At 50.7% G+C, this 17,068-nt stretch overlaps 1 protein-coding gene across 1 annotated transcript in view; it reads left to right on the forward strand.

Annotated features, from left to right (window-relative positions):
• Positions 1-6,923: 6,923 nt before the first annotated feature.
• Positions 6,924-17,068, forward strand: part of AKNA (AT-hook transcription factor) — a 45,938-nt gene continuing 35,793 nt past the window's right edge. The window contains exons 1-3 of the mRNA XM_004372132.2: positions 6,924-10,470; positions 13,678-14,741; positions 16,945-17,019. Coding sequence (XP_004372189.1) covers positions 10,197-10,470; positions 13,678-14,741; positions 16,945-17,019 — 1,413 coding nt within the window. The 5' untranslated portion in view covers positions 6,924-10,196. The remainder of the gene's footprint in view (positions 10,471-13,677; positions 14,742-16,944; positions 17,020-17,068) is intronic.

The raw sequence follows: 17,068 nt of genomic DNA on the forward strand, positions 1-17,068 counted from the left end.
TTGGCGATTCAAACCTACCCAGAGCCACCATGGAAGAAAGGCCTGGCAATCTGCTTCTGAAAGGGCACAGTCTTGAAAACCCCATGGAGCAGTTCTACTCTGCACACGTGAGGTTGCCAAGAATCAGAAGTGACTCGACGGCAACTCGTTTGGTTTGTCAGTTTGCCAGTCTGGTTAGCAGGTCCAGTGCTTAGGAGGGGCTCAAGAATGATGACGAAGGGAGGGAGAAGACAGCTAAGTAGGTGGGCATTGGGAGGGTGGGTGAGAAATGGCCACTGTGGTGTTAGAACATCATGACCCAGGGGCTGGAGGGAGCAAATGGTTGAAGGCTTGCCGGGCTCCCATGGAAAGGGCTGGCAAGGCAGTGTGGCCATAGCTACACATGGGCATGTCACCAGGGAGAGTACTCAAGCCCTGGCAGTGGAGGCCAGAGGATTTTTTGTTGGATCACCAGGAGCTAGTCCCTTCCCCTTTCTGGGCCTCAGTTTCCTCGCCTGTACAGTAGGATACTACACCTGCCCTGTTCGCTTCCAAAGGCTATTCTTAAGTATCTAGTGCTATGAAGACGAGAAAGCACTTTGGAAAACTGAAGGGCTCTTTGCGGGACCAGAGCCTTATAATAAAGTTAGCACATGGTCTTAGTGGATTGCAATTAGTTGGTAATAAGCCCCACTCCCAATTTTAGCATGCACAGATATTAATTATCTCTGCAGGGTGCAATGGACTTGATACCACGCTTGGTTAAGAACTGAGTCTTTGTGTTTGAGTCTCTATCCTTCACTCACTAGCTTTGTGACCTGGAACAAGTTGTTTGGGCTCTCGAGGCCTCTATTTATCCAGCTTATAAAATGGGGATGGTCACAGCAGCCTCACTGGGCTCCTGTGAGGGACATGAACCAGGGCCAGGTGGCTGCCTAAATTCAGTCGATCGTCCAGCACATGTTTATTGTGCTTGTACTGTGTGTCAGAGCCTGTGCCACACACTGGGGATATGCTGGTGATTCCTCACAGGGCTCACAGTTGAGTCAGGGAGACCGACATTAGTCAAATAATCACACACAAAGCATAATTCCAAAAGGAGGTGGGTCCCCGAGGAGGGTACACTGGAGCTGAGATCTGCGGGCTGCCTGGAAGCCAATGGGGAGAAGAGGTGGGTGGGGTGATGCGTGGGAGGAGGGTGCTTCAGTCCAAAGACCAACAAGGAGGCTGAGTGAGGGCAGAGAGGGTTGTGGGAGACGAGGCCAGAGCAGCAGGCAGGCAGCCATCGGAGGTTTTTGAGGGTTTTTAGCAAGGAGGGGCCGTGTTTAGAAGCTTCTGTTTTGGGACAATCCCTCTGGTGCAGTGGGAAATGGGTTGGAGGGACCGAGAGCTTTCTGTGGAAGGCTCTTGCAGGAGGCCATGGGGAGATCCAGTGGCCAGGCCCAGGAAGTTGGCTGAGGGGATACAGAGACGTGGACAGATTCTAGTGAGATTTAGGAAATCAAATCAACAGGAGTTGCCAACAGATTGATTGTGGAGTGTAAGGGAGAGGGAAGGGTCCAGGATGACGGTGGATTCTAGCCTGTGCACCTGGATGGAAGATGGGCCACATGGGAGGGGCAGGTTTAGAGGGTGGTGATGTGAGCTCAGTTTTGGACACGGTGCTTTGGTGAAGTAGAATTTGGCCTGGTGGTGGAGATGGTGTTCCAGGAGTGGGCGCAGCATGAGCAAAGGCAGGGAGGTGCATTGGTCAGGCTTGAGGGTGGTAAGGAGATGAAGCAGAGTACCCTGGGGGTGGTTTTCCTTGGTGTTAGGCAGCTGCCCCTAAAGATGGGCTTGGGGTTACTCAGGGGACACGGGGTGTGTCCAGCAGCAGCAGCCACCTGGTGTTGATGGCAGCACTGCCTGGGTTAATGACTGGGGAGGGAGGGTGAGCGAGTGACAGGGTGTCAGAGGAGCCCGCCCCTCACACAATGGCCCACGTGGTCACCAGAGCTGGCAGGGAGCGGCTTCATTAGGGTTTGGCTCTGTTCCACGTTGGGGAGGAGGCTACAGATAGAGCCCCTCCACCACCCAGATATGGGTAAAAGGCAGGGTGGGGCTGGAGGGGTGGGTGATGAGGGCATCTGGTTCTAGTCCTGGCTCTGCTAGATACTCTGGTGGCTTTGGGAAAGTTCGTTCATTTGTTCAGTCAGTTAGTCATTCAGCTAACACATCCATCAGCCACAAACTGTCTGCCACGCTCTAGGAAAGGTAATAAGACCTAGCCCTTGGGGGAGACCAGACATTTGTGCATAAATGATGATGATGATGATAATAGTCCAGTAAATAAGAGCCAAGTTCTAGGCCCCATGTTCTGCGCTTTGCAGACCTTACATCATTGAATCGCGACAGTACCCTTGTGAGTGGCTACTCTTCTAATCCCCATTTTCCAGATAAAGAAACTGAGGTATAGCGAGGTGATGCCTCAAAGGTCACAGAGGTGGAGCTGGGATTTGAACTGAGGCCCACATCAACTCCAAAGTTCACATTTTCTCTTCTACACTGGTAGTTCCCATACCTGGTCGATCACCAGAATCACGTGGGGAGCTTTTTGTACAATACGTATGTTTTTTTTTCTCTTTTCTTTTCCTGAATCAGAATCTCCAGATCACAGGTGGGGTCAGAGTTGGGAGCCATGTTCAGGGTCTGGATCCCGTGCCTGCCCCTCTAGCCCTTACTCCTGCCCCTCCCCCTTGGTTCACTGTGCTCTGGGTACCAAACCTTACTATTCTCAGGGCAAGCAAGCCCAACTGGTACTCACCGTGGGCCTTTGCATTTTCCCTTCTAGAACACTCTGCCTCTTACCGCTCGTTGTGGCTTGCTTGTGCCCCTTTCCTTCTTCTAGTCCCTTCTCTGTCTAGTCATCCTGCTCACAGACAAGCATCACTGCTCACCTATCCCCACCCCCTCATCACCAAGGCCACAGCAGCAGGAAGCACCCCAACCCATCATTGTCGATCTCAGGGGTTGTCTTCCAGGCCCATACATCCCAGCTGCCACATAATGCATCAGCTTTGAAGATCGCTGATGCCCAGAGACTGATTCTGCCATCTGCGGTAAGCCCTGGGCTTTTTATTTTAGCAAAAGCAGCCTAGGATGTGGATCACCATTCCGTCCCACCCTCCTTTGTTCTGTTCACATCTCTCTCCCTGAGATTATACACCTGTTCGTTTATTATCTGTGTCTCTACTAGAGTAGAGCAAGGGCTTTGCCTGTCTTACCCTTGCCGTATTCCCAGCACCTTGAAAAGCACCTGGCACACAGTAGGAGCTCAGTAAGTACCTGCTGAATAAATGAACAGGAGGCTTGGGAAAAGGCAACTTGCCCATTGGGATAAATTTGTCCCCTGCCCTCTGATGAGCCCTGCGAGGGTATTTACAACAGGAGAAATTCACCTGATTAACAAATTCCCTACCTCCGTGCTGCCTGGAAAATCTCACTGTAGCTGCAAGCCCAGCTGGAAGCAGGGACAGTGGGTGGGATGGTAGGAATCGTTGCAGCCTTCTTAAGATTTCACGTCACACGTAAGTAGACAGGTCAGAGAGTGGGAGCTGGAAAGGCACAACAGCAAACATCGATTTTGAGCTCCTGTTGCACAGATGGGCCCTGAGGCCCAGCCAGGCAAGGCGCCTTGGCTGAGGTCACACCATGGTTGAGAAGGCTAAAGAGAGACTTCGTCAGGAAAGAGCTCCTGGAGGGTTAAGGACATAACCCAGGACTGAGGGCAGGAGGCCTCCTTCCAGGTCAGCATGCTGTGTGACTGTGGTCAAGCCTCTGACATTCTTTGGGAGTCAGTCTTCTCATCTGTACCTCGACGGTCTTAGCTTAGCTGATCCCAAGCCCTGATGTTGGAAGTTTCTGTGAGTCCTTTCCTGAGCATCACAGACCCGCAAGGACCTGCAAGGGGTTAAGCTCCTCCAGCTCTCACTCTAGCTCTGCACGCAGACAAACCCCCGCCTTCTGACAAACACTTGTAGGAAATCAGGCTGGGCGCTTCCTGCCGCCTCAGCAAGGCAGGGGCGGGGAGAGGTGGGGAGCGATGCTTGTCTGTGAGCAGCAGCTCGGGCTGGCAGAGCGGCCTGGAGGCGTGACAGGGCGTGATGGAGGCAGGGGGCTCCCCAAGTTTGGAACAAAGACCGTGAGTCTGGGCTGGCTGGATGGTGGTGGAGCCCTAGAGAGGTAAGGGAGCAGAGGAGGGCAGGGGAGACCGCCTTCCCACTGGACTGGCCAGTCACAGACTCTCTGGGACAGTCCGGTGTGGCCGGACCAGCCTAGCCAGGAAGTCACAGCTGCGGCAGCTGTGTGGTTTCTCTCTCGGCTTAGAGGAGCCCAGCCCCTGGGGCAAGCGGGGATTTTAGGAGGATTTTGAATTTTGTCAAGCCTCAGGACCACTTGGATTCCAGTCCCAGCTCTGGTCTGATCTCTGCGTGAACTTGGACAAGCCTTGACCCCTCTCTGGCCTGGCGGTCCCCATCTGCATTTAGAGAGTTCGTCCCACGGGCTGCTAAGGGGCCTCAGAGATGTGCAGGATGAAGAGCAGGCCAGGAGGCGGCAGGCAGGGTCCCCATGAAGGAGGGGCCCACTTTTGCAGCCTGGAGGCAAGGAGAGGAACAGGGACGTTCCAGGGCTAGCCAACCCAGCTCAGCTTTTCAGACTGCATCAAGCTGGGTACCTTCCCACCTTCTTCTTGGCAGAAGGAGGGAGAAGGGGTTGGTGCATCGTTGTGGGGCTGATCTCTCCAGGGCTGGCAGGAAACCCTCAAGAACAGCAGGTCTGTTCCCTGCCAGTGGTCAGGGAGGGAAGCTGAGCTCAGGACCCTGAGTTCAATAGCCTGGCCTTTGTGGAGGGTCCAGCTACTTGATATGGGGATTACCTCCCCCTTCCTCCCGCCCCTACTCGCCTGACAGCCTTGATTTCAGAGTCACCGTGCCTTATGTTGAATCCCTGGGCCTCACTTCCTGGCTGGGAGGTTTTATGAAAGCTCCCCAACTCTCTTCGGCCTAATTTCTTCATCTGGGAGATGTCAGGGATGGGTTGGGGTGCATGGGTAAGAGCTTTAGGAGTCACAGGGAGTCAGCGGTGGGCTGCATGGCTGCTCTTGGCATAGGAGGACTAGGGAGTCTGGGTGTTTTTTTTGTTTTTTTTTAATTGTACTTTAGGTGAAAGCTTGCAGAACAAATAGTTTCTCATGAAACAGTAGTATACATATTGTTTTATGACATTGGTTAACAACCCCACAACATGTCAACACTCTCCCTTCTCGACCTATTTTTTTTTTTTTTTGGTGAAAATATACATAGCCAAAGATACACCATTTCAAAAATTTCTACATGCACAGTTCAGTGACTTCAACTACGCTCTTCCAATTGCGCTGCTATTCTCACTTTAGATGAAGGCTTATAGAACAAAATAGTTTCTCATTTAACAGTTAGTACACATGTTGCCCTATGACAATGGTTAACAACCTCACAACACATCAACACTATCCTTACTCAACCTTGGGTTCCCTATCACCAGCTTTCCTGTCCCCTTCTGCCTTCTGGCCCTCGTCCCTGGACTGCTGTGCCTCATTAGTCCCATTTGGTTTTATGGGGCTGTCCACTCCCCGGCTGAACGGTGAACCTCGGAAATGACTTCACCACTGAGCTAAAAGGGTGTCTGGGGGCCATACTATTGGGGTTTCTCCAGTCTCCTTTAGGCCAGTAAATCTGGTCTGTTTTTTGTGAGTTAGAATTTTGTTCTACATCCTTCTCCAGCTCTGTCCAGAGCCCTCTGTTGTGATCCTGGTCAGAGCAGTCAGTGGTGGTAGCTGGGTACCATCTAGCTGTACTGGACTCAGTCTGGTGGAGGCCTTGGTTACTGTGGTCCATTAGTCCTTTGGATTAATCTTTTCCTTGTATCCTGTTCTCTTCATTCTCCCTTGTTCCCAAAAGGATGAGACCATTGGAGTATCTTAGATGGCTGCTCACAGGCTTTTAAGACCCCAGATGCTACTCAACAAGGTAGAATGTAGAACGTTGTCTTTATAAACTGTGTTATGCCAATTGAGCTAGATGTTCCCCGAGACCATGGTCCCCATAGCCCTCCAGTCTGGGTGGTTCTGAGTGATTGAGCTACAAAGGGAGGGATCTTTGGTTTTGGAGCAGCTGAGGGGGCAGAGAAGCCTGGTGAAGGCAGGGGAGGACAGGAGCTCGGCCCATGTGGGGAACTGGAGAAAGAGGCCTCAGGTGGGGGGACTTAGCCTAAAGGGCGTGTGTTTGTTGACTGACTGACTGACCCGATGCGTGCTGGTGTGCCACGCTGGTCCTGGGCGCCATGGCATTGAGGGCTATAGCTTGTGTGGAAGGCAGTGGCCTTCTCAGGAAAGGCTCACAGGTTTAGGGGCCTGAGAGGCATTTGCAAAACTCCAGCCTGTGACCTCAGCCGCCTCTGACGTGCAGCTTCCCTCAGTCCATATGGCTGGAGCCTTCACCAAACCCCCTGCTTCTCGGTGCAGTCTTGCTGCCCTTGTGAACAGCCCCAGCCTTTGTCTGGCCTTCGAGGGCTCTGCTCCCCTTCCTTCCAGTTCTCAGCCTTTGCCTGTGCTGTTCCCTTTGCCTGTAATGCCCTCCCCATTCTTCTCATTGAATTCCCTTCATCACTCAAGCCCAGCTTGATACTTCTTCCTTCTTCCTTCAATAACCCCTCTATGGTTGTACACCCCCCTTTGAAATTTTGGAACACTTTTATTCATTTCTGTGTTCTTTGTGTCTTGTGTATGCCTGGCACACAGTAGGAAATCATAGTTTTCTTTTTTATTATTATTATTTTTAAGTTATTTTGCCTGGTTAAGCACTCAACTACTACTCGAAAGGTTGGTGGTTTGAATCTACCTAGAGACTCCTCAGAAGAAAGGTCTGGTGATCAGCCTCCTAAAGGTCACAGCCTTAGTAACCCTGTGGGGCAGTTCTCCTCTGCACACATGGGGTTGCCATGAGTCAGAATCAACTGGAAGGCAGCTAACAACAACGAGGAGGTGCTCAGTGTATATGTTCCTTTGAAATGTAACCTCAGAGAGGAGGAGGGAGGATTACAGTTCTGAGGCTGTTGCCCCCAGAAGCCAGTGGAGTCAAGGAGGAATCTCAAAGTTCATTTAGTGCCATCCCTACCTCCCAGCCCACCCTAGCAGGGCGGCACTGCTCTTGTGGCAGCAAGAGCAGGTTGCATTTTCTCCATTTTACAGTGAGGACGATTTAAGCCCAGAGAGGCAAGGGGAGAACCCAGTATTTCACCGTGAGTAGCAGCTGTACCAGGCCGAGGCCAGGCCTCCACTCACCCAGGCTGGCTCTCTCTCACAGCAGCCCAGGGAGGTGTCTCATCGCCCTGCCAGGCAGGCATGTGGCTGGCACATGTGTGTGTTTGTTGACTGACTGACTGACCCGATGTGTGCTGGTGTGCCACGCTGGTCCTGGGCTCGGTGGCATTGAGGGCTATAGCTTGCGTGGAAGGCAGAGACCTTTCTCAGGAAAGGCTCACAGGTTTAGGGGCCTGAGGGGCCTTTGCAAAACTCCAGCCTGTGACCGCAGCCGCCTCTGATGCGCAGCTTCCCCTGGTTGCAGTGAGACTTCTGCGATGACTGAGTTACCCCAGGAGACAAGATGTTCCCCTTTGTGCACCCGGAGGCGTCTATGATTGGGCAGGCTGCTCTGTGGCTGTGCTAGAAAAAGGCCCTAAAAAAAGTTAAAAACCACACGCCTCCCGGGTCCCTTCCTCAGTGGAGGTTTCAGAAAGAAAAGCAACTGCTCAGCCCAGCACCTCCTACACCTGCCAACACAGCAGGGCTGAGAAGGTGCAGGGGGCATCAAAGGGAGGGCCTTGCCCAAGGCCCTGGTTTAAAATGCGGATTCTGGGCCCCATCCCAGGGCCACTGACTCAGACTCACTTTGGGCAGACCCAGAAATGTGAATTCTTAAAGGACTCTTAAAGGACCCTTGGTGGCACAACACTTAAGCTCTCAACTGCTAAACAAAAGTTGGCGTTAGAATCTACCCATTGGCTATGCAGGAGAAAGACCTGGTTATCTGCTCCCATAAAGATTACAGCCTAGGAAACCCTATGGGGCATTGCTACTCTGTCACATGGGGTCGCTTTGAGTCCAAATCAACTAGACGGCACCAAACAATAACAACAGAGGACTCTTAAGCATGCTGTAGTTAAGAACTGTGGCAGGGATTTCAATGAGGGATACAGGCCCCCCAGAGGGTATGGGACGCAAGGATTAGAACTTACATTGAAAATATTTATTTTCTATCATATCTTTAAAATTTTTATTTTTGGTTGTTTTTTTTTTCTAATGCCTGTAATATACTAGGATGAGCTGTGCATGTGAGCACACGAGCAAACATGTTTTTAGTGATGGACAGCAGTGCGATAAAAAAATTTAAACTGGGTCAGAACTGACATTTCCAAATCTGGCCACCTGGGTGATCTTGGCCAAGTCGCTATTCCATGCTATAGTTTTCCTGTGCCTTGTATGTTTGGTGTGAGGGCAAATCGAGAACAAATACGCTTCTAGCCCAAGCCGACACAGAATGGGCATGGCATATATGGTGGGGATTGTGGGTGGGGGAAGGGGGCACAGGGCGATCTGGAGCAAATTCTGGGGCTCTGTGTTTGGAGGGGCCAGAGAGGGAGACTGGGTCGGGGAGAGAGAATGGAAGCCACTGAGCCCTGGTCTAAGGAGCAGGCGTTGTAGCCTAATGGGTGAGAATGTCCTTCCCTGTTCCTACTCCAGCCCTTGAGAAGCCAGCCCTGCTCTGGCTGGACCGTTCCCTGGGGAACTATCTGTCCAGAAATAGTTGCCTGCTGACTTTTCTCAACAAATCAAGGCTCCTGACGGGGATCCAAGCGCTCACGAGGCTGAAACACAGACGTGTCTGTCCAGGGAGGTCTGGAGTTACAGTCCAGCATGGAGGGCCGGGAGGCTGGCCTGTCCACAGTGTGGCTTTGGACAAGGCCCCTCCACTCCCTGGGCTGCGTGTTCCCACCTGTGGAACCAGCCTTTGTGCGATCTCACCTGGAGGCCCCTGCCACGCTGACTTGCTGTGATTCTGTGGAACCTCCCAGACTGGGGTCTCCTGGGGCGGGGCTATGCCTTTCTGGTCTGTCATCTGTGTGTGCTTCCAGGGCCCGGCACCGTGCTTGGCACAGAGGAGGCATTTGGAGAATGTTTGGGGTAACAGGAGGATGGGAAAGGAGGAAGATAAAGGAGATGAGAGGTTGGAAGGAAGGCAGGAAAGAGTTCTCCAGCAGTTCTTCCCCTGCCACGGCCTCCTAATGGGTTCCTCTGTGGCCAGTCTACCTGTTCTGGTTCATTCTCCCAGAGCAGGCAGAGGGAAACTTCTAAGCTGTACTTCTGATGGTACTCTCCTATGCCTGAAACCCTCAGTGCTCCCTCCCAGACCCCGGGATGCACTTGGAACTCCAAGAGGCCCTCCTTGCCCTGCCCACCACCTCTCCTTCCCCACATTCTCTGTTGTCCGTATTGCCCAGCCCCTGTCCACAGTACCACAGCCACCGGGAAGCCACTTCCACGTCCAGGAAAGCACCTGGTAGGGTCGCTCCCTCTTGCCTCCAGACTCTGTATATACACGCTGATCCCTGTGCCTGGAATGCTGCCCTTTTTACCATCCCTCTTACTGTGGAAGCTCAGGGAAGACTCCCAGAGGAAGTGGCTTCTAAACTGAGGCCTTCCCTGACTTCCTAGGCCTTTTAGGCCCCAGCTCAATGTTGCCCCATCACCTCTCGCTTTGATTTGTAGTCACCGGGTCATCTGTCCACCTTCCCCCAGCTGTAAGGTCTCAGCCGCTGGACTCTTTACCGTGCATCTCAGGTAATTTTACAAAACCCTTGAGAAAGAGGAATTACTATCCCAGTTTTACTGATGGGGACAATGAAGGCAGAGTGACTTGCCCAAGGTTGCACCCAGGCTGTCTGATCCCAGAGTCCCTCTGGTAACTTTTTGTTCTGAATAAAGCAGGGGACTTAAGGAGTCATGCTGTCCTTTGACTGTGTCCCCAACAGGCCACAGGCAGGATGTCGGGTGCTGAGAGAAGTCAGCTGTGACTCTGGTGCCCACAGCAGCAGCTCCGTCTCCTGAGGATGAAGCGGCCCAGGTGAAGTGCGGGCCAGGCCCAATGGCCAGCTCGGGGACTGAGGTCCACTGGGCCGAGCTGGGCCTGGGGAAGGGGCCCCGGCGGCGGCGGCGGCGCTGGGCCTGGGCCGAGGAAGAGAAAGATGCTGATGGGAATAGAACCCGCAGCTGTGGAGAAGAAGGGCCCTTTCCCAATGCCGCCAGCCCTGAGCTCCTGGAGGACTTCCACCTGGCCCAGCAGCACCTACTACCCATGGAGTGGGACCCACAGGCTGGTGGGTGTCAGGATTCTGAATCTGGAGAGTCTGCAGGAGAGGGTGAGACTGACTTCCCTAGCCCCCAGTTCTGTCCCCCAACTCTGTCATACCTTCTGGCATCCCTGCACCCACACCTCACTGTCTGGTATGGGGAGTGGTGGAAGGTGCTTTATATTTTTTTAATTAAAATCTGTAATTTAAATTTTAAATTAAATTTAAAGTCTATAATTTAAATGATAAATGATTTATAATTTAAAATGATAAATTATAGTTTAATATAATGTAAATAAAAATTTAAAAGATTTAAACTATGTAAGTAATACTGTTCACTGTGGAAAAATCAGAAAATATAAGCAAAAAGAGGGAAGACTAAAAATGATCATTCCACCTACCCCCCAACCACTCTTTTCCGTATGTATAGATATACAAATGTAACATGAATATGGAACAGTATTCTACATACTATATTGTAGCCAACTTTTTTGTTAATTTAATGGACATAAACATTTTCCCATGTCCTCAAATATTCTTCCACAAGTTATTCCTAATACCTGCATAGAATTCCATGGTGTGGCTGGGCCATAACTTATTAGGCCAGTCCCCTACTAGTAGGTGTTGGGGTACTGTCTACTTTTTGATATTGTGATTATATATTAGTACATCTTTGCACACTTGATAATTTCCTTGGTAATTTGAACTGCTAGGTCTAAGGGGTAACCAATTTTTAAGATTTTTAAGATCCCAATTAGCAATGGCTACATTGGTGTCCCTTGCTTTCTGCAATAACTGTGTTCCCTTTGTGTTGAGACCACCATGGACTAAAATCCTAGTTTTGCTTGACAACTCTCTTTGCCTCTCTGAATCTTGGTCTTCCCATCTGTGAAATGGGAATAATAATACTGGTGTCGATGGTCGTGATGGGTTAAACCGATCAAGTGTGTAAAGCGTTGAGAATAGTAAGAGCTCGATGTGTGGTAGCTATTGCACTTAGGTTATGAATGGAGCATCTTCCTGTTATAATTCTGGGAAATGGGTAGGCCCCATGTGGATGCTAGAGAAGCCATTACTAGGTCTGGTTGAGCTGCCGCACCTGCCCACTCAGGAACTGCTTCCAAGCTCTCCCTCAGGGAGGGTGACTCCACCTCTGAGAACTGGCAGAGTTGAAAGAGCAGAGGCGTCTCTTCCAGGGGGTCACATGGTAACCACACTGCTATGATGTAACAGCTGCTACCACCTCCTGTGCCTTACTGTGTGCCAGGCACAGGGCTGAGCAGGACCCAGGCCTGATCTCCCTCCCTCCTGACCACCCTCTTCCAGGTAGGAAGGACTAATTTCAACTTTGAATAAGGACACTGAGGCTCAGAGAGGCATAACTTGCCCATGGCTACCCAGTGAGGGGTCAGAGGAACTGGGTGGGATTGAACCCAGGTCTCCATGGATACAAAGCCCATGCTCTTCACTTCACCACTAGCAGCAGAGGCAAACTCACCTGCATAGCTGGGGCCTGGGTTCTAGGTCCAGGACTGCTCTGAGCCACTACATGATTCTCAGCAGGTTACTTAACCTCTCCACGCTTCAGATGTGCTGCTGTAAACAAGACAGACTTGCTGAAGGGGATTTTATGGAGTTGAGGGAGGTGGAGGTGCCAAGGTTGAGGGGAAGAGGACAGGGGAACACAGTGATGCAAGAGTTATTACAAAGGTGCATCTGGCCAGAGTAGAGAGTCTGTGCTTTGTGATACCCAGAGTGTGTCTCACAAAACTTTGAATATGTCCCAGAGGCTGATCCAGTGTCTAGAACAGAGTAGGTGCTTAATAAACATTGACTGCATGGATGATGGCTGGGTGGATAGGTGATGTACGAGTAAGTGGGTGAATGGATGGATAGGTAGACGGATGGATGGATGGGTAGGTAGACGGATGGATGGATGGAGGGATGAAGGGATGGATGGATGGATGGATTGAGAGATGGATGGATGGAGAGATGGAGAGACGGATGGATGGAGAGAGATGGATGGAGAGATGGGTGGATAGGTAATATATGAGTGAGTGGGTGGGTAGGTAGGTAGATGGATGAGTGGATGGATGGTGAAAGGATAGGTGGTTGGCTGGCTGGGTGAATGGGTAGAGGGATGACTATTTCTTGAGCACCTACTATATAATAATTACAACTCTCTATTTTCTGGAAGCTTTGCATAACTTATCTCCCTCCCTCCTTTTCTTCTTTCCTACTTTCCATTCAGTCAGGTGCAAATATTTTTGAGCACCTACTATGCAGATACAGTTGTGAACTGAAACAGTGTCCTTGCCTCATTGAGCCTGCAGTGTAATGAGGGAGACAAGTATTAATGAAACAATCACATAGGTAAATGGAAAACTGCAGCTGTGGTAGTATTATAAGGTACAGGTACCCAGTCCTATGAGAGCCTATAAAAGGGAGGCTTTGACCTAGTCAGGAAGATCTGAGAAGACTTCCTTAATGAGTTAAAGATTAAGCTAATGCATGAAGGGCAAATAGGAATTAACTAGGCAAAGGGAGGACAAGAGTCTTCCTGGCGGAGGGATCAGCATGTGCAAAGCCCCACGGTGAGAGAGAACATGCTGTGTACATGGTGTGGCTGGAGCAGGGAGAGACCTGGGGGATGTGTAGACAAATGAATCAGAGAGCTAATGGGGGCCAGAGTGGCAGGAACCTGAGGACCATATTAAAGGGACAGCTCTTATCCTGAGAACAACAGGAAGATATTGACAGGTTTTAAGATGGGGGATGAGGAAGAGGATTGGAGACATGGTTAGGTGGCTACTGTAGTGGTCTAGGCGAGAGGGAATGTTGGCTTGGGCAAAGGTGGTGGTGGTGGACTTGTAGAGCAGTATGTGGGTTTGAGAGTTAGGTATGAGGTAAAATTGAAAGGGCCAGGTGACAGAGTGGATTACAGGGGTTAAGGGGAGAGAGATGGTAAGGATGGCTCCTAGGTTTCTAGCTTGTGCAACTGGATGGGATTGTGTTGCCATTGCTGAGATGGGGAACACTGAGGGGAGGACAAGATTTTGGGTAGGGGAGTCATGAGTTCGGGTTTGGTGCTTAAAGGACCTTTGAGACAATAAGAGGAGATGTCAGATAAACACTTGGCCATATGGGGGACTCATTGGGGTTCTTGCTATCACCACATGATGAGTAAATGTAAGCCAAAGGAGGTGAGGTGACTTAGGTAAGGTTGCACAGCAGGTTCAGACCCGATATATGCCAAGCAATGACCTGTCCTTGCAGAGATTGAAGCAGAGGATGTGGACAGCCCAGAAAGTTCCAACTTGCCTGTCTACTGGTTCCCCCAGCAAGATCATCAATTGGACATGACTGAAGAGGAGCCGGATGAGGCCCTCGGAAGTCCTCAGGAGGTTGAGGAAGGTGGGGAGAGCTCCCCAAGATTGAGGTATGAGACTGGTCAGGACTCAGAGGGCAATGGAAGCTCCAGCTCTGTGGCTCTGGGGCAGGATCAGGCAAGAGGCTGGGTGGCCTCAGGCAACAAAGCCAGTGGAGACAAGCTTTCAGAACACTCTGAGGTCAGCCCATCTGTTGACCTCTGCTCTGCAAGGTCCTGGAGCAGTGGGACTGTGAGCCTCGGCCACCCCAGTGACATCCTTGATTCTACCTGGGAAGGAGAAACCCATATTCCCCAGCCAACTCCCCTGGTAGAAACTTTACCACAGAGCCTCGGCTGCCACCTTCTAAATCCAGACGACAGAACTAGAGGAAGCGTTGCTCAGGCAACTCCCACAGAATTCCATGACTCCTCAGCAGCCCCACCCCAGAGCCTCCAGTGTCCTGGAGATGGATGGAGAGAGACCACCAGCCTCTCCCACCTTCAGCCCGGGGACCAAGCCTGGAAGCGGACAAGGATACCTGCTAAGCCGCTTCCTTCCCGATTCATTGGCTCTGTCAGCCCCCCAAATCCTCGGCCTAGGCCAGCCCAGCAGGACAGGCTGCCCAGGCAGGGAGCCACTCTGGCTGGCCGCTCTTCTTCTGATGCCTCCAAGTATGGCCAGGGACGGCTGAACTACCCACTCCCTGATTTCTCCAAGGTGGGACCCCGAGTGAGGTTCCCCAAAGATGAGAGCTACCATCCCCCCAAGGCAAAGAGCCACAGCTGGCAATCTCAGGGCCCTGCAGGGCCCCTGATCTTCAAGTCACCTGCCGAGATTGTGCAGGAGGTGCTGCTGACCAGCGAAGAAGCCTCCCCAGCAAAGGACCCACCTCCTGCCCACCCTATCACCAGGGTACCCCAAGAGTTCCAGACACCAGAACAAGCCACCAAGCTGGTCCATCAGCTCCAGGTAAGCTGGACTCATTTTTATGGCTCAGGAAGGTCACCAAGGTACCGTTGGCCTGGGTTGGAGACTGTCTGTGGTGGGGAGGCCTTGGATCTGGCCAGGAGTCCCAGGCCGTTGGAGAGAGGGTTCTACCCAGAGTCATGAAGATAGACCCAAGCTTTTTGTTCATAAGCAGTGATTATACTCTTGTTGCAAGGATAATCCTTTATTTTGTTTGTTTTTAAATTCTCTTACGTAAAAGTTCAAACATACACAAGAAATAGTATACTGAACCCCCATGCACCCAGCACCCAGCTTCAACAATTAGCAGCTCACCCCAAACTTTTTCATCTATGGCCCTGCCTCTTCCCCCACCCACCCCTACTGGATTTTTTTGAAGCAGATTTCAGACATCAAATCATTTTATCCAAAAAATATTTTAGTGTGTGTGTCTTAAGATTGTTGTTGTGTGCCGTCAAGTTGATTCCAACTCATAGCAACCCTATAGGACAGAGTGGAACTGTGCCATAGGGTTTCCAAGGAGTGGCTGGTGGATTCAAACTGCCAGCCTTTTGGTTAGCAGCCTGAGCTCGTAACCACTTTGCCACCGGGGCTCTGTTTTAAGATTAGGACTCATTTTAAACAAAGACATTATCACTCCTAAAACTTAACACCAATTCCTTAATATTATCAAACATCTCGTCAGTGTTCAGCTCTTCCCATGTGTCTCGTAAATGGCTTGTCCAAGTCAGGAGCCAAACAAGATCCAGATACTGCATTAGGCCTATTTGCCTTTCAAGACTCTTTTTTTCCCCAATCTCTTTTAATCTGTAAGTTTCTCCTCCCACTCGTTTCTTCCTTGAAATCTGTTTGTTAGGGAGCCCTGGTGGTACATGGTTAAGTGAATTCAAACCCACCAGCCACTGCATGGGAGAAAGAAGTAGCAGTCTGCTTCCGTACAGCCTTGAAAACCCTGTGGGGCAGTTCTTCTCTGTCCTATAGGGTTGCTATGAGTTGGAATCAACTCAATGGCAAAGGATAATCTATTTGTTGAGGATACCAGATCCGTGCTGTGGAGTTTCCCACATTCTGGGCTTTGCTCGTGCACCCGGGTATCTATCAGTGTGCCTGCTGTGCTCTGTTTTTCCTGTATACTGGGAGGTGTAGAGCTGGAGGCCTTTTTAGCTTGTAATCATTAGTTCATATGCCTTTTTCCCTCTGAGCCCAGAGCACCATGCAGGTAGGGATTTTTTGGCAAGAGCACTTCATGGGTGGTCTGTGTGCTTCCCTCAGGAGATGGGGATGCCTGCTGGTCTCTTGCTTTTGATGGTCATTGTCTAGTCATTCACTTGGGGTGACACAATGGCAGTATTCTAAGGTGTTCTGATGATAGTATTCCATCATTCCTTCTGCGGTTATTTGCTGGAATTCTTCTATGCAGTAAAACTTGCCCTCATCAACTATTTGGTTACCAAGGTATTATTCATATGGAAAACACAGAATAAATGCTTGATTCTGTCTTTTTGATTTAAAGCTGTTTTCCCAATGAGTCAGTTTCCTTCAAAGGTGACCAATGACATTTACTTTTGTTTTTTTTTCCTATAATGACTTGTTTTAATGAAACTTTGGTTTTAAGTTAAGTAGTGACTGAGTAGACAGAATTGTGATTTTTGAGTCTTCTGTTTTTCTACTGCTCAGTCATTCATTCAATCATTCACTTCTAGATGGGCTGTGGAGTAAGACCACCTGAGGTTGACTCCTGACCAGCTCTGTGAACTTAAGGAAGTTACTTGGGCTCATTCATTAAAAATACTTATTAAGCACATACTAGGGACACTGGGAACAGAGCAGTGGGAAAGGCAGATGTGAGCCTGCCCCCACGGAGCTGACAGGTGGGTGGGGAATTCAGACAAATAAGCAAGTCATTCCAGTCGCTGTGATGGGGGTCAGACATCAAGGTAAAGCAGCCCAGAGGTCCTCATCCTGCATCACTGTGTGACTATGACAGTGGAGGAGGGGATAGTGGGTCAGTTCTCCTGGCCCCTCTCACGCTCCCGAATTTGGACATGTGAGCCTGAAGGGGTCTGCTCTGCTCCCACCAGCAAACTCTTTTACTTTGAGGAACCTAGAAGTCCCCATGGGCAGGACAGGGGGTTGCCTGCAAGGGTTCTCCCAGTGAGGAGGGGGTACCATGCCTTGTGACCATGTTGCCCTCCCTTTCCTGCAGGAGGATTACCACAAGCTCCTCACCAAGTATGCAGAGGCTGAGAACACCATTGACCATCTGCGCCTAGCGGCCAAGGTACCAAGGCTGGGGGCCCTGGAGGTGTGAACTGGGACCCCAGGGAGAT

This window comes from Trichechus manatus, unplaced genomic scaffold (genome assembly GCF_000243295.1).
Source record: "Trichechus manatus latirostris isolate Lorelei unplaced genomic scaffold, TriManLat1.0 scaffold00016, whole genome shotgun sequence".
Lineage (NCBI taxonomy): Eukaryota > Metazoa > Chordata > Mammalia > Sirenia > Trichechidae > Trichechus > Trichechus manatus.